This window comes from Rhinocladiella mackenziei (assembly GCF_000835555.1).
Source record: "Rhinocladiella mackenziei CBS 650.93 unplaced genomic scaffold supercont1.1, whole genome shotgun sequence".
In the NCBI taxonomy this organism is placed as follows: Eukaryota; Fungi; Ascomycota; class Eurotiomycetes; order Chaetothyriales; family Herpotrichiellaceae; genus Rhinocladiella; species Rhinocladiella mackenziei.
In genome coordinates this window covers 1934007-1950867 of record NW_013550604.1, presented here as the reverse complement: position 1 = coordinate 1950867, position 16861 = coordinate 1934007, and the positions used below count along the sequence as shown (strand labels likewise).

At 50.4% G+C, this 16861-nt stretch overlaps 6 protein-coding genes across 6 annotated transcripts; 2 read left to right on the top strand and 4 right to left on the bottom strand.

Moving 5' to 3' along the window:
• Positions 1–1307: 1307 nt before the first annotated feature.
• Z518_00678 (uncharacterized protein) lies at positions 1308–3461 on the bottom strand (the record flags this gene model as incomplete). Its single annotated transcript, XM_013421280.1, has 1 exon — positions 1308–3461. One exon carries the CDS (start codon positions 3459–3461, stop codon positions 1308–1310), a length of 2154 nt encoding a protein of 717 aa, XP_013276734.1.
• Positions 3462–3933: 472 nt separating this feature from the next.
• On the bottom strand, positions 3934–6261 carry Z518_00677 (glycogen [starch] synthase; the record flags this gene model as incomplete). Its single annotated transcript, XM_013421279.1, has 5 exons — positions 3934–4042; positions 4095–5653; positions 5711–5986; positions 6040–6137; positions 6186–6261. The coding sequence occupies 5 exons, from the start codon at positions 6259–6261 to the stop codon at positions 3934–3936; spliced, it is 2118 nt and encodes a 705-aa protein (XP_013276733.1).
• Positions 6262–7272: 1011 nt separating this feature from the next.
• On the bottom strand, positions 7273–8368 carry Z518_00676 (farnesyl pyrophosphate synthase; the record flags this gene model as incomplete). Its single annotated transcript, XM_013421278.1, has 2 exons — positions 7273–8196; positions 8249–8368. The coding sequence occupies 2 exons, from the start codon at positions 8366–8368 to the stop codon at positions 7273–7275; spliced, it is 1044 nt and encodes a 347-aa protein (XP_013276732.1).
• A 309-nt stretch (positions 8369–8677) lies between these two features.
• On the top strand, positions 8678–9766 carry Z518_00675 (DNA repair protein; the record flags this gene model as incomplete). The annotated part of the gene is made up of 1 exon (XM_013421277.1): positions 8678–9766. The coding sequence occupies one exon, from the start codon at positions 8678–8680 to the stop codon at positions 9764–9766; it is 1089 nt and encodes a 362-aa protein (XP_013276731.1).
• A 565-nt stretch (positions 9767–10331) lies between these two features.
• On the top strand, positions 10332–12858 carry Z518_00674 (uncharacterized protein; the record flags this gene model as incomplete). Its single annotated transcript, XM_013421276.1, has 4 exons — positions 10332–10419; positions 10470–10751; positions 10816–12637; positions 12789–12858. The coding sequence occupies 4 exons, from the start codon at positions 10332–10334 to the stop codon at positions 12856–12858; spliced, it is 2262 nt and encodes a 753-aa protein (XP_013276730.1).
• A 2417-nt stretch (positions 12859–15275) lies between these two features.
• Z518_00673 (uncharacterized protein) lies at positions 15276–16655 on the bottom strand (the record flags this gene model as incomplete). The annotated part of the gene is made up of 3 exons (XM_013421275.1): positions 15276–15719; positions 15786–15872; positions 15936–16655. The coding sequence occupies 3 exons, from the start codon at positions 16653–16655 to the stop codon at positions 15276–15278; spliced, it is 1251 nt and encodes a 416-aa protein (XP_013276729.1).
• Between the last annotated feature and the right edge of the window lie 206 nt (positions 16656–16861).

Genomic DNA, 16861 nt, shown 5'->3' with positions numbered 1-16861 from the left:
ACACCCGCTTTGGTGTTTCTCGTCGTGCCCCTTGAAATGTATCTCAACGACCACCCCCTTCAACCCTTCAGGTTGTCACTTTCGGTGCTTTACAGAAAGTTGAGTTTGATTTCGAGATGAAGCAACTTCAATCCGGGAAATCGATGCCCTTAGCAGCCTCACTTGTCGTCGGAGAGTTGGTCTCGCATCTTCAACGACCTCCTCATTGACTGCGCACTCGGCTTCAACTTCAAAGCCAGGCTCCATCTCCGTCTCATCCACCACGCCAAAACTATCACTATCTCCCCCTTCACCTCAGCAACCACTGCCTTGCAACCCTCCTCCACGACCGCCACGACCCAAAATCTCGCTGCCGAACCTCCGTCCCACAATCATCCTGGCTCCGCTCGCCATCCCGCGCTGTGTCTACCGTCTGCCCTCTCCAAACCATTCAAATTCCTCAGATTCAGATTTGCGCAAGAGATCCTTCGCCAACGACGTTTTCGTATCCCTGCCGGATCACTCTGATACAGAGCCCCCCCGCCGCCATTACCGCTTGGTTCCCGTCCCAGTCCCTGCCCGACAGAGGTAGGCCCAAATTCACCCCGAGATCATCGCCTGCTCACATCTCGCCAATCAAGTTCCCCGCACACCACCACCAGGTCTACCCTAATCACATCGTCCGCCCCCGACGCAGACGCAGACGATCAAAGCGAAGCCACAACATCGACTCAAAGCACAGACAAGGCCTGGATGATATCTTCCCCTCTCGCAGCCAACCTTGAGCCGCAGTGCAAATACAACCATTCACAGGGTGAGGGCAAGCCCGACAAACATTCTTTCCTTCGTCCAATGGAGATATCGATATAATGGACACATCGCTTGAGTTTGACGGGTATACGCCGTGGCATATCCGGATGTTCCGCCACCGACGGCTACTCTGGATGCTTGGGACGATTTTCTTCGTGCTTGCCGCCACAGCGGCCATTTCAGGCGGGATCATTTGGCGATTGTCGCTGTGTAAGTTCTTTTCCCTTCATTCGCTGGCTTTGTGAGAAAGAAGGCTGCTCGAGGTGAACAGGGAGATACTTGGACTGACTGATGTATGTAAACCGTAGTAAATTGAGCAATGATATGGAATCCACAACTTGGAACCGTTACCGAAACGCCCAATGCCGTGCCACCTACGCTGGAGCGAACCATGATAGCTAGCGCATGGACGAAACGACGAGAACAGCAACGAAGTACACTCGAAGTTAGATGGTTGATATGACATGATCTTCACGACCGTCGTTATCGTCATGCTTTTTTAATTTTGGCTGTCCTACCTACGGTTTCAGATTTGTAGACTTCTTACTCTTGTCCCCTTTCTCCAACATCGCAGCCTCGCCATTCGCAACTTCGCCATTCCCTTTCATTTTCTTTGGGGGGGAGGGGTTTCTTTTTCTTTCTTTTTTTGGCTTCTGGCTTTGGCTCTGCTTATCCCCATCTTTTCGATTGGCAGTCCTAGGATCCAAACCCCGGGCCCTCAACCACTTCTTCTCCGCACGCTTGATGATCTTTTGGTCCTCTTCGTCGTTGAAGCCGCCAAAGTCATCGTTATCACGTGGCACTTCCTGATCTTGGTCATGACCCACGTTCTCGACGCCATTTGTCAAACTCTTCTCGCCTGAGATCTGGCGATCGCCTCCATTTGCCTGTAGATTCTCTTGCGTCGGACCCGTTTTCTTCAACTTACAGACGAAGAACCCATCAACGTTTTCACGGTGCGGGAAATACCGTCTCGTCAGATTCATTCTGTCGTCGAATTTCTTGCCCATATAGCTCTTGAAACCCTCGGACCCAAAACCGCCCAGTCCCGTATCGACGATCTTCACATTCGGCCGCTTTCGTAACACGTATTGCACGACGCCTTCATTCTCCTCGACGGTCACGGAGCAGGTAGAGTAGACGACATACCCGCCGGTTTTGCTGTTATGGTCTGTTGAATCGATGGCGGCGAGAAGCAGCTGTTTCTGCATGTGCGGCAGGGCCAGGAAGTCGCGTTCGTTCTTAGATGTTTTCACACTAGGATCTTTCCCGATGACCCCTGTGCCAGAGCAGGGCGCGTCCAGTAATACTCTGTCAAAGCCCCCGAGGATTTTGGGGAATGCTTTTTGCGCATCGTAGTTGCAGACAATTGTATTTTTGCATCCGAGACGGTGGATGTTGCCGATCAGACCCTTTGCTCGTTTGCGGTTGGCGTCGTTGGCGAACACGACGCCTGTATTCCTCATCAGTGCTGATATGTAGGTGGCCTTGCCACCGGGGGCGGCAGCCATATCGAGGACGCGCTCGTTAGGTTGCGGCGCGAGTGCCATGACGGGTAGGAACGAGGAGGCAGCTTGCAAGATATAGTGACCGGCAAGATACTCGGGCGTCGCGCCCAAGGGGACCGGTGATTCAAAGACTTGCAGACCGACTTTGGACCATTTCCCCACCGGCTCGAGCACGACGCCACGATTGATCAGAGCCTGGGCCAGAGAACGCCGGTTTGTGCGGAGGGTGTTGGTCCGGAGCACAACAGGTCGGGGTGTTTCGTTGGCTTCGAAGAAGGCAAAGGCCTCTGCAGGCGTGAAGAGCGAGAATAACTTCTCGGCCAAATAGGGGGTGTAGCCGTAGTAGGTGCAGATATCTGCGAGGAATTGATCGATGTAGTCACTGCGTGACTGGTTCTTGTCCGCCAGTTTGGAAAAGTTCCCCAAAATGCGTGTCGTCTCCGTCATTCGTGACCGTATGACGGCCAGATCTGGGGCGAGCCTTTGCGCGGCAGCAGTCATCGAATCCAAGACGCCATCATCTCTGGCGATATTTGTTTGCAGAGCTGCATCTTCCAGTTCTTGCTCGGCTTCTGCCTCGACTTCCGCCCGTTGCTGATCGAGTCTTCGAGAAAGGCCCTCAATGTTGGCGGCGGTAAGTTTTGCTTCGGCATCGAAGTCGTCCTCGTCGTCCGAGAACATGCGTTTAGCCGGCCGTTCGTCAGGGTCGGAGTCAAATACTGAGTCGTCGGAGGCTTCCTCGTCCCATTCTGCTTGAGCCACTTCGTCTCCTTCAAGGCCAGACAACGAAGCTTCGTCCAGAGGGATTCCCGCAGCATCAGAGGCCGTCTCTTCTTTCTCTTCCTCTTCCTCGACATCTTGATCCGGTATGGCAGGCAGGGGTGGAGGAACGGTAATTTGAGCATCCTTGTTCACCAGCTTCTTGTTTTTTTTGGCTTTCTTATTGTTTCGATTTTCCCCTTCTTTTATGTTTGTAACATTATCTTGTCTGAAAGCTCGGTCAAGATGAACCAATTTCTTCGCACCGGTCTCGTCGGATTTTCTTCGTCTCTTCGAAGACGCTTCCTTTGCGCTATCGGGGTGGGTTTTTCTCTTCAAATTGATACCAAGTTCTTCTAGGGTCGCAGGAGGGCCCTGCTTTTTCATGCGACGTCCAACGCCCATTGTTATGGTATTGGACTGGACTCATGTGTGGAGTGCTGGAAATTTCAAGCTGATCTGCCCGCCAAGATTCTACCCTCGAAAAAGAAAAATAGTTGTGCGGAATTTGTCAGTAGCTGATGATTATCTCCGAGATGGTTCGATTAAATTAGAGCCTGGCTTCTCTCCCCCCTGGGGCTCTGTGCATTCAGCGCGAACATCTCAATATGAGCTTCCAAGAAGTTTGATCATGAATGATAATTGGTTTGACTGAATGCGGACAATAGATACAATGAATGCTGCCTTAAATACGCATTCACGAAATGCTGATGGTTCTGCTGAAAATTTAGAGGCCTTTTTCTTCTGGGGGCTATGACCTCCATCTCTTTTCTCCTGCTGAAACCGGAGTCAAAGAATTGTCTTCCTTTGGGTCAGGCCGAATATCTAATCTTGGTCGATTCTTCGGCTCGTACACCCTGATACACCCTGGCATCTGTCACGAACCGTTAACTCCTCCAACAAGCGGTACTGGGGAGTGGGGACCGGAGCTCTTCTTCATCTTCAGAGTGAGGGGGAACGGATAGTCGTCTGGCTCTTCTTCCTCCCTGGACACCTTGTCAGTACCACTTTACAGTTTACACGCGCCGGTTTACTTACGGAAGTCTCCAGGCAATGTAGTCCTCCGTGCTGAGACCCTCCTTACCCTCTTGCAATGAAGCAAAATCGCCCGGCGTCATCATACCAGATCGATCTCGGGGGGACCCAGGAACGGATAGCGGCCTGGAGATCTTCACCTCCGTACCTCCAATGATATCGTCGAATTCGTCCGCATCCGTAAATGACGCTGGATACGCTCGTCTCAGCGCAAGTTGTCGAGCTTTGACATACTCCATTCCCATTCGCTTCCAGTCCAGAAGATCACTGAGACGTTCTGTGCGATTACGTTGGTTAATGCGTTGTCGCCGACTCTTGTTGGCGAATTCAAACATGTAGTCCGTCAATTGGTTAACCGAATCATCCACACCTTTGGTCCGTCGATCCACAATGTAGATCCCGTAGTCCGAAGAGTTCTCAATGAGTTCTTCCATATAGCAGCCGAACCCGGACAGATTGGTGGTGATGGATGGGACACCCATGACGGTGCATTCGGCTGGAGTGTAGCCCCAGGGTTCGTAATAAGACGCGAAGACCCCGAGGTGAGTGCCTCTAACGAAATCATCATAATCCAAAGACAGGACCGGATTGGCCGAGTTCAAGAATTCCGGGTGGAAGATGACCTTGACCCGATCGGAGGAATGATTGAACAGTTGAACTCGACGCAATTGGTTGAGAACCGGATCCTCGGGGTCATTCACCATGTTGTGCGTGACGATAGGTGGTAGATGATGCCGTTTCATGGCGAAGAGTCGACGTCGGAGCATGACTCGATCGGCAGGTGTGATAAGCTCCTTTTCATCTGGCATCGGGTCGCCTTCTTTCCAGTGAACAGATCTTTCGAATAATCTTCGACCAATGCCTCGTTCGATGTTGGACACGGTATCGGCCAACGCTTTGGTCACGGCATGGCCTTTGAGAGAGTCCACGGAAAGGGAAGTCGTTTGGGCCGGCATGATCATGAACGCGACAATGGTCGTCTTGGTTCCCGATACTTTCAGTCGGTGATTTAACCGGGCCAACGATTCAATGAACATGTCCACACCCTTATTTCGGTATTCGTATCTTCCCGCGGTGAAATAGTACAGCGTGTTGTCCAAATCAAAGTCCAAATGACCGTAGAAATGTCCCCGTACAAATTCATGGATCTTTTCCTTCTGCACGGAATGGAGATTTTGGAATTCGTGAACCGCCGAAAACTTTTTGACGTTCAGACCGTTGGGTAAGACACCGTCGGGCTTCCGTTTCAGGAGATGTTCGCTTTCGAAAGCAGTAATGTGAGACACCGTGGTGAAAACATCGGCAGAATGGGCCGACGCTCTCTCAATACAGTATCGGTGGTAGATTCCTCGTTTTCCGGCTTCTGCATCCACGTCAAAGTATTGTAGGTTGTTGTAGAAGTCGACGGAGCCGGCACATAGGTAGCGACCTAGAAGGGTCGCATGCGTCGTGAAGATCGTGGTCAGGTCGATCTGTCGCTTCTTGGTCAAAGGGAGAGCAACCCCGGAGAGCCATTCGTGGAAATGGGCAATGACCGCTCGATTCGTTTCACGAGAAATGAACTACAGGCTGTTAGTCCCGGACAAGGCTCTGGCATGTGCATGTCATCAAGTTCGTACTTCACCCAAAAACCATGCCACTAGGTATCCAAACACAATCGCTTCATTCGTCTCGTGATCTCCGGCAGGCGACGGAATTCCAGCTGTAGCCCATAGATCACCTTTCCACTCATCAAGCCAGCGGTAACCCGTGCCAGTATTGACCAGGAGGACTCTTGGGGCACCTTCAATCAGCCATCGACCGTACATGAGCTCGATACCACGTTCTTCCATGGATGAGATGGTGTCTCGAAGAGGACCAGCGGGTGGTTCGAGGGCTTCGACTTCGACAGCAGCCTGTAGATGTCAATTAGGATCCCCCATTGGACCACGGAGTCCAATATGCTTACCGAATTCTTGTTAAGAGGCCCGATGAGCGTATACCTTTCGCCATATTCCGCTGTCGTGACTGGAGCTTTGGACTTGAGGACTGAATAGATCCCGCCGACTGAAGGGAATTAGTACATGTGAAATCACCGGGATGGGGATGGAATACTTCGATTAGCGACCTCAGTTGCAACCTCAAACAGAAGATGGTTCTTGATGTCCCTCATCCCCGTGTCACCGTTCATTTTGGCGGCTTTCAATTATTCGAGAACGGAACCGTGGGACAAGGTCGAGTTCGGAGCTGTTTGATTGGGATGAATCTGGAGATGACAGCTTACCCCACGGAGGGTGGGAATGTGCAGGTGGACTTGAGAGCCCGAGGATGGAATGTTCCACGACCAAGTATCGAGCAGACAGGAGGAGAGGGCGAGGTCAAGCTCGGAAAAAGAAAGAGGTATTGCGCAGGAAGGTCGACTTGTGGAAAAGAATTTGGGGCAGGATGGGCCGATGGTTGCAGGCGGCTTTTGGGGGAGGGTGATGCCGGTCCCACCAAGTACAGAGGGAGGAAATGGTTTGTTGTTGATCCCGATCCTAGCAACGCGATGCCTCTTGGAACTCCAAGGAGTCTTCGATAGTCGAGTAAATTGGCCGTCTTGGTACTGCTGTCCACGGGGCTTAGAACACGGTTCATTTTGCAGAGAAGCACTGTTTATTGTGAACAAGTTGGGAGGGTATGAGCCCTAGCGGACTGGAGCTGGAGAATGACGCACTTGACATGCCATGAACCCTAACCCACGGCTTGGAAACACGACCGCGACGTAGCACCGCAAGTTGAATCGCCGAACAATGCATTCTCAACGTCATTGTGACCTCGTGGCTTAGGTATGGAGAATGGAGCAGTGGTCATGGCTAGGTTCCCTTTAAGCGGGCGAGTCACGATTCTCCAGGGCTTATTTCGATGCCTCACACACCCAAGGCTGCTCGCTGTCGGCTGGATTGAGCGAACCATCTGCTTCCACCGACCCCTTCCTACCCAAACGGGCCCCCTCAAACCCCCCCCCCCCCCCAAAAAAAATTGTACCCCGCGTTGTGCCCAGTTTTCACCAACAAACCAGAGCTGCCTCTTCCCTCCCAGCTAACGAGTTGGGAGCTCCAATCAAACCCTCAGCTGCCCATGCCCTCAGAGCCACATGTCTTGTGATTTCAGTCTGATTCTAGACCATGCCTTTGGAAAATGCACGTCGACCTGTCACTTTCTATTTGCTTCTCTTGTATATTTTCGCCAGGAAGACCTCGAAAATGCCCTTCTTTAATCCTGCGCTTTCATCCACGGCCGCGATCATTTGTCGGATCTCACCAACTCGTTTCTCTTCGTACTCATGGTATCTCTTTTCTAATTGCAACTCGTTGTACAATTCCTTCACCTTTGCTTCTTTGGCGTCGTCCTTTTGTCCATAGTTCTCGTCCAGTAATTTTCTCTGCTCTGGTGTGCATATCAACAATGCTTGATTGATCAACCACCCGCACTTGTTATCCTTGATGTCCGTTCCAATCTTTCCAATAAATGCAGGATCTCCGAACGCATCGAGATAGTCGTCTTGGATTTGGAAATACTCGCCGAGGGGTATCAGAATATCATGCGCTTGTTTCAAGTTCTGTGGCGTCGCTAGTTGAAGGTAGTGCAGGGCCAGTGCGACCGGTAAGTAGAAGGAGTAGTATGCTGTCTTGTATATCACAATGAAGGTGTACTTGTTCATGCTGAAGTTGTTCAGGTCGACATGGTCTTCCGGTGCCGTGATCAAATCACACAACTGGCCCAACTCAGTCTGCCAGGTCACTTCATGAAACAGTTCCATCAGTTCGAGGTATGCAGGATGTGATCGGAAATGTTTCTTCAGAATGAGGTATATTCCAGACTCCAGCATGAATGCGTCGTTGATGGCAACCATCCCAACTCCTGGCCGTCGATACCAACATGGCTCTCCCCGACGCGTGATACTGGCATCCATGATATCGTCACTGACAAGGAAGAAAGCTTGCAAAAGTTCGGTGAGCCAACCCAGGGTTCCGAGGTCTTTGAATTCCTCTGGCGTTAAGGGTCGGTCGAGAAGCTGCGAGCCCGTATCTGGCACCGACATTCCTCGGTTCAGTTTACCTGTAGGCGTGTTCGTATTGAGGGACTGGAGAGGGAATTAGTTGAAACCCAGCGTCGAGAGCGCGTGGGACGGTAACCTTCTTGAACCATTCAAGCGCGTTGTCGGGAAGGTGGTACTTTCGGGCCTCTCCCAGCAGGTCTTCTACCAGAGTCGGAAAGACCTTTACAAAGTCGGCTCGCGTAGTCTTGGTCGCCATTGTTTGCAGGGCCGTGGTTCTCTCACAATGGCGCAGAGAGATTTGGTTGACGGACAATCCGTTCCATTGAGGGGCAACATTTTTTCGGGACCTGCACTGCGAAAGCCGGAGCTTTACTCGACCGAGTGGCGCGCCAAGCCCAGGAACGAGCTTGGACGTTTCAGTCGCCAGCGAACCAATTACCAAAGGCTTCTATGACCCAAACTGCGCTCTGATCCTCAACTTTCTTCGAGTCGCGTCGGAGGTTGCGTGACGACTAAGAGATTCTCAACTCCTACCCTGTGCGACGGCTCGTATCCTCCACCGAAAATGTCGTCGCGACCCTCAACTCCGCCTGCTCGGGCGGGGGACACCGATGCAAATTCACCTTTGACTCCAGAACAGGTGCGGAGAATCGAGATCAACCGTCTCCGGGCAAAGGCACTTCGAGAACAACGAGAAGCAGAAGCAGCTACGGCAGCCAGTCTCCAGAGACCAGGGAATTCGGTCGCCGGCCAAAAACGAACCTTTGACACCTTCTCTGGAGGGCCGGCAACAATTCGAGATGCGAGGACGGATGCAAATCCAGGCCGCCCTCTCGAAGCTATCCGGCCGGCGCGAAATTTCGCAAAATATGTCGAATATGATTTTAGTAAGATGACAGATACCAAGGGTGGGTTCTTGACTGCAGACGATGACCCTCATAATAAAGCCATGCATGCCGACGAGCAGGACGGTAAACCCTCACATATGACTCAAAAGGAATGGGAAAGAGAGCAACTTTTGAAATCTTTGCGAAATCAAAAGGCAGGCCCATTTGAACCCGGAATCAGTGCTATCAAAGATCAGACCACCAAATCATGTCGAGAATGTGGCACTCGAGAAATCGACTGGAAATGGCTCGACGTGTTCGACATTTCTGTTTGTAATGCCTGCAAAGACAAATTTCCAGAAAAGTACAGTCTGCTCACCAAGACGGAGGCTAAGGAGGATTATCTGCTTACCGACCCCGAATTAAAGGATGAAAGACTTCTTCCTCATCTCGAAAGACCGAACCCACATAAGTCGACCTGGCACAATATGTTTCTCTATCTGCGATGTCAAGTGGAAGACTATGCCTTTTCGGAAAAGCGATGGGGTTCGGCAGAAGCGTTGGACGCTGAATTTGAAAGGAGAGAGGCAGAGAAAAAGAAACGAAAAGAGAACAAGTTTCAATCGAAACTGGCCGATCTGAAAAAGCGGACGAGAGTGGAAGCATACCAACGAAGCCGAAATGGTGGGGGCGGAAATTTTGGTGATGACCTAGGGGATGGGAAACACGCTCATGAATTTGGTCGACCCATTGATAACCCAGAGACTGGAATGCCAGTGAAGAAGTGTATGATATGTGGACTGGAGGTGGAAGAACTAGATTTGTAGATTACTCGTTGGTTTGGGGAATTCATGATACCCGCGGAATCCAGTGAGAGGCTTTCCAACGCATCTTGAATCTTGACAAAGTCAGGTATAGCGGATGGTAATCTTCTAGCGCAGAAACCTTTTTTTTTTTTTAAATGTAACGAAATGTAAAATGTGGCAGGGATGTTGGAAGCTGTGGAAGTCGGAAGGATGGAGGGTGAAAGCGCCGAACCAGGATAGGCCGCGGCAGCGTTCATTGGTCGCTAAAGGAGATCTGTCGCAGCCGCCGCTCCAACCTACAAGAACGTGCAGCTCGCGCCTTCATCAAGGAGAAGAGAACGACCATCATCCACGCAAACGTTTCCCGTCGAGACCCTTCTAACCGCGCCGAACTTTTTATTTGCCCCTTGTTTTGACCCATTCTCCATCGAGTCGCCGGCCAGTTTTGCAACTCTTCATCCCTTTCAAATTGACCGTGCTCTTTGAAAGACCTCGGATGAAGCCCGCGTGATCTGTTACCACTCCGCAGTCGATCAGCATGGCTAGATGAGAGAATTACAAGCACACGAGCGCCAGAAAGCGCATCATGGCGTGGCAGTCTGGGGCTGGCGGCAGTGGTGTAGGAGGGATGGCCGGTGGAGAACCGAATGGAGTTCAAGCATACACGTTACAAGGTGGGATTACTTTGTTCAACATTGGACTATCTGCTGATAATTTTGTCTAGGCGTCATGCGCTTTCTGCAAACCGAATGGCACAGACATGAACGAGACCGAAATGCCTGGGAAATTGAACGCGAAGAAATGAAAAACCGCATTGCCATCCTTGAAGGAGAGACCAGAACAAGTAAAGGCTTACGAACCTCCCTGGAAAGACATGTGAAATTATTGGAAATCGCCCTCAGGAAAGAGCGTGAAAAGAATAGGAGTCTAAATAAAGGGGAAGTTGTCGACACCCAGAAAGAGGCCAAAGACCTTGCGCGAGAAGAATTGAAGAGTCTTGGAAAAGGTAGGACAACTCCTCACCTCCCCCGGCGGCAGCGCGACTATGGATGGTCCCTAATACACGACAGAATCTCTCCCCAAAAGCGTCAGCCATTTCGATGCCGAAATCGACCCAGAAAACCATCTGGCCCAAAGCATACGACAAGAAAAAGAACGAGACAAGTCGAAGAGTTACTTGTCCAAATGTGCCTCGGAAATCACATACCACGTCCTCTCTATGACTCATATACCTCCGGAAATCAATGATGCTGCGGTCCCCGGCAATTCGAACCATGTGTCCCAAGATCGGCAGCCAACACAGCAAGAGCTTCAAGAGGCATATTTGCAACTGCAACAAATTAAACAACAGCACCGGAATGTCGCGATGATCAGGGAAAATGCTGCACAACCACCTCCATCGTTTGCGGAGCCTCCACCTCTCACTCGAAAAGCGACCCAGCTCAATAATGAAGAACTACAACGAGGCTCTGCGGAGAGGATACCAGAGCAAATTGTCCAATCAGTCCCTGGAGTTGACCCGCGAAAAAATTTCTACAATGAACAAATACCGTTGACTGAGGATCCGGTTGAATCTATTTCTCACAGCTTTGACGCGTATGGCCGAGAGATACCGCTAAAAGACCAGACTGAAATGCGAGCCATGGAGGAATCAAAGCAGGAAGTTTCGGACGGATGGGATTTTGATGATGGACCTTCACCCCATGAAAAGCCCCTTGAAGCACCCGCGCAGCACAGGCCAGACACGGAGGTGTTCCCCAGTGCGAATCTCATTCCATCCAAGTCCCCGCCTCGAGCACCAGGGTCATTCCGACGGAAAAGTTCAGGAGCCAGACGGCGGAGTGAGGGAAGTAATGATGCGCGAGAGTTGCAAGCCAGCAAACCGGATGCATCACAGTTCAAAGTTCGATTTGCTATGCGAGGGCATTTGGATGTGGTCCGTTCGGTCATATTTACCGGTGGTGGAAGTCCATCAGAACCGGAATTTTGTACGGCTAGCGATGACGGAGGGGTTAAGAGGTGGCATATTCCCGCATCCTACGCACACAACGTTGCCCTAGGTGACGACCTGGACCGAATTGCTCATTTTACCCATCGTGGTCATATTGGGGCGGTTTGCTCTTTAGCCACATGTCCCGCTTCACCGAATTTCTCCAGTGGTGGTCGAGCCGCAGGGGATGGTTGGATCTTCTCCGGTGGCGAAGATGCGACTGTTAAGGTCTGGGAACGTGGCCGAGTCGATGCCAAAGCAACCTTGGAAGGACATAAAGATGCTGTCTGGGCATTGTGCTGTCTTCCTGGATCAACGGGAACTATTCTCGGCGATCGATGTTCACAATATGGTGGACCAGATCGTGTTCTCCTAGTCGCCGGTGGTGCTGACGGTACAATTCTTATATGGGCTGTCAGCACACCACCACAGTTGAGCTCACCGCATACCGGAAGCCGATCAACTAGAGGGAGTCGGAGAGCCAATTCAATATCGGCGGGTTCGAATTTTCCCAGCTCACCTCAACCAAGTGTCGCCAGCACGACCCCTTTCAATTACTGTCTAGTCCATCGTATAGAGCGAACAGATAAACCTGCGCCAACCGCTATTTCCCCATTGGGTCCTCATGGAGAGAGCTTTGTTGTTGGTTACTCCGATGCCAGTGTGCTGGTATATGATACCCGGACCGGTGAAGAAATTGTCGGTATGGCCAGTCAAGAAACCTACGATGGAACTCCAAACACGGGGATCAATGCGGTCGTTGCCAGCAGTACAGGATTTGACACCCGCGATTCCCTGGCAACTGGACGACGTGGTTCAATAGGTGAAGATGATGTGGTACATGGAGCGACTGGATCAGAAGGCGGTGTCGAAGGAGTTGTTATCGCCGGCTATGAAGATCGGTATATTCGTTTCTTTGATGCCAATAGCGGTAAGTTTCTTGTCGCTTCAATTTTTTTTTTTTTTTTTTTTTTTTTTTTTTTTTTTTTTTTTTTTTTTTTTTTTTTTTTTTTTTTTTTTTTTTTTTTTTTTTCCAATGCTAATATTCAACAGGACAATGCACATATACCATGCTTGCACATCCATCAGCGATTTCCTCTTTGTCTTTGAGCCCGGATGGTAAAGAATTGGTGTCCGGTGGTCACGATGCCAGTTTACGATTTTGGTCACTGGAAAAAAGGAGTTGTACACAAGAAATATCAAGTCATCGAATCATGAGGGGAGAAGGAGTGTGCAGTGTTGTATGGAGTCCTGATGGAAGATGGGTTATTAGTTGTGGCGGGGATGGAGCCGTCAAAGTCTTTTCGAGGAGTTGAGAGCCCAAGTGAAAAGTGAATGATGATGATCGATTGCTTTGATGGTGGTCTGTATTATTCCGTTTTTCTCTCTTGATAATGCACCAGTCTGAGCATGGTAACTGTGTTAAAGTACTGTGTGAGTGTTGGTTTCTCTGCTCTGTTACTTGACAGTCCATAAGGAGCGAGAAGATGGAACCATAGTACATCGAACTTTATGTATTTGTTCGTTTAAACCAATGCAATAATATTGCAATTCCTCGATTTTTGTAAACGACGCCGCATTCATTCATTCACACAAGCCCAAATGTTCAATGTGCACGTGCGGGTGTCGTCGGGGAGTTTGGGAGAGCGGTGGATTGCTGCCTCGGAGGTGTTGGTCAGTCACGTGACGCGTTGCCTTGGCAACGTCACGTGAGGCTGTTTGGCTTGGCAACTTGCGCCCTTCTTTTCGTCTTGCTCTCTCTTAGATAGAACAACAACAACACATTCCTTCTCTAGACTCCACAGTCTATCAAGAGGTACCGGGGTAGTGATTGGGCGGCGCGATTGTACAAAGCTCTAGGAGGTCTAGGGAGACGGTAGGTGATATACATACACTTTCATGATCCTGGCTGATTCTGACCGAGACTAGTAGCTCAGAGCCTCCAAGGAAATCCCCGCCATCCAGAAGAGAATCCCAGATATCATGACAGTGACGGTTGGGTCGTGGAACCTAGTGCTGATGAATGAGAGCATATCTCAGAGACCATCAAGGACCTTCTTCTAAGTGTCAATTGCGTAGCTCTGAATTGGGGGGGGCTCATGCGTCAAGGCGCCAAATGCACCAACTCAATTCGGCATACCTGCCCGTATATTGTTCATGTTCCATCGTAACTTTATTCTGACCAATAAAAGAGCTCCATTTGTCTTCGTTGCTTGTATATATAGTCTCGCCAAGGCCTTAGCTTTAAGCCCGTCTACATCATTGGTCCCTCGTGGACCACTCCCACAACTCCTCTTCAAGCATATGTCACCCCGACTTGCAAGGCTCTAGGCTCTGATACCTTCGAGACCATGCTGACCATTTGGCATCCAACGAGTATTAAAACGCGACGCGAGTCCCATCACGCACCTGATTCACTCTGACTTTCCATCCTTCAACGTCGTCGCAAGCATCCGCGTCAAATGGACAAGTGCCGCCTTATTGCTCGTGTACGCAAATTGTCCGTTCGAACTGTCCTTTATCAACCCTGATATACTGCTCATGTTCACAAAGCTGGCACCGCAGTTCGGTGTTGTCTTCGAAAAGATCAGCTGTTCCACCGCTTTCAATCCTGAAGATCGAATATTGTGGATGCTGCGATTTAATGTGATTGGCAAGCTCTAATGCTGGACGAGTATCTCCTTCATAGCTAGAGTGATTGCCAGGCAATCTTGGCATTCAACTCAACAGAAAACCCAAGATCATAGCTCGAGTCATTTTGGGCTAATGCATGGGACGAAGTCATTGTTCGATAAAGGGAGATCATTGATGGGAGGGAGTTGTTTGGTATTGACCCATTCCACAAGTCCCAATCCTCTTTGTTCTATATCTTCGAGTCAAAGAGCGCCCCGGCAGCTCAGTCGCTCAGTGCTCCCAGAATCTCTCCCACTCCCAGCAACGAGTCCAGATTTTGCCCGACTCGTACCAGTCAACGATCGGGTGAGGCTAACATTTCACGAAATCGCCCTAATTCTGAATGCGGACCCTAGTTGGAGTCGCCATAGTCGAAAATTCATCATCTGTGTCTCTGACGTGTCTGGAAGTTCACTAGAGAGTGATGGTTCCGAAGGCTGTGCCGATATACAAGAAATTTTCACAGGTTATTCTCGCCGAAACCTTGCCAATTCTCCCTGAACAAATTTTCCCTAGGACTGGATACCCGAATCTGGCCGTCCAAATATACCATCTTGGAGTAGACTAGTTGGCAGCATAACCTTTTTTGGAGACAAAGCTAATGAAAGGATTGTAGGGTTGTTGGAACTCCATGTAGAGGACTCCTTGGTATCAGCTGCAGAAGGTGAGATGGACTTTACCAAACAGGCTATATGGTGTACAATATCCCGGATGTCGAAACATAATACTCGGAAGGATATGGTCTCTCTGCCACGAATAAAACGACAATTCCCGGTGACAACCCAGCAGTTAGGATATTTTATCTTGCTCACTCTACACCAGTGTCAGAACGTTATTGGTGATAAAGATGGGACATGAATCAGCTGTTCAAGAGCGTGGAGGTATTGGAACCTTCCGCACTAAATTTTGAGTGAAGGAGAATGGGAGGAAGCTTTTCTCCATCAGTCGCATTCGCATCATGTCGTCCGCGGCCCACGGCAGAGATATCCAGAACGAGCAAACGACCCAGGCGTAGCCAATCAGTGTGCGGAACCTGCTGGGTGGATGCAACGTGCCACCAGCTTTGACCCACGCCCACTGTACAGCGTCTTCAAATGTGATTGCAGCCGCTTGCCACAAGAAATAGAGCATAGTGCCACGTACACACTCGTCGGGGGTCACATTTGACGGGCGTGGCAGCATCAGGTTGGCTTGAGCGTGAAGGAAGCCCGATAAGCCGAAGGCAATCCATATCTGCAAGTATCTCGAGAATACCGTTCCGCGTGGGATTGCGAAAGAGTCGAGCACCCAGTTGGAGACCGAAGTTACTGACTGGAGATGAGAGATATTAGCTCAGCCCTGTCTATGCCATTCCGTGTCAGACTTTGTTGTACGTACACGGCGGATGAATTGGTGCCAGAACTGTCCCCAGAAGCTGCGAACTGTCGTAACTTGGCTCAATTTTCCGAAAAGGGGACTCCAATCCTGTGAAATATGTGAGCGGCGAACACGTTCACCTCGACGTCGGCAGCACGATTGTGGACATACCTCGGGCTTGCTGATACCAAACAACACCGCCACTATCGAAGCAAAAATGTATTGCATATTTATGAAATAATAGGGTCCGAAGCCGAACACTAGGGTGTTGACAAAGCTCCATCCCCAATGTGCATGGCGAATGGTCAAGTATTTACTGTTCATGCCACCAACCTGCCCGTCTGGGCTCGTCCAGAATAGCCTTATCGCAAGCTGGAGAAGCAAGTCACTAATAGTCAGGTATTTGAAAAAACGCAAACTCTGCCGCATCACAAAATGCCATCGCCGTGTCTCGTCGGTTGGCAAGACATTCTTGACCTGCCAGTTCCACCGGATGCCTCGGAGATTGAATATCAGTGCGGCAGCCCAGCGCAGCTTCGCAAGGCTCCAAGGCGCCATGTACTTTGCCTCCATTGGTCGGCGGTCAATACGCCAAAAGCTGGTCTCTGGGCAGCCACTCTCGCAGAACAGAAGTCGTTCTATTGTAGCTAACCAGAACACCCACATCAGGGACCATGGTTGCGCAACTCCGATATCGTTGGTGAAAGGCGAGTTCAAGTGTGCCAGCACTGCCAGGCTCAATACTATGCCGGCTGATATATGTCGCCGCCCCCAAAAGTGTGGACCTGACAGACAGAGCACTGGTGTAACAAGACATGCGATATGCGGCGTGATTGTACCATTAGGCTCGCGTAATGCGGTGTTGGTCTGTAATTGCTCGTTTGCGTTCATGGTATCTGTCTGCACGCAATGACCAATAACTCTCAGGTCCAATTTGATCTTAATGCGAGACCTCTATGTACTCTTGCACAGCTATCAATGCTAGTTTACCGTGAACGGCCACCGACCGCGACGCGTCAGGGTCGGCTCCTCAAAGTTACCTACCTAGTCTCTCGGCAGCCTGAAGTTGGCCTTTATACCAGCTTCCAGGATCGACG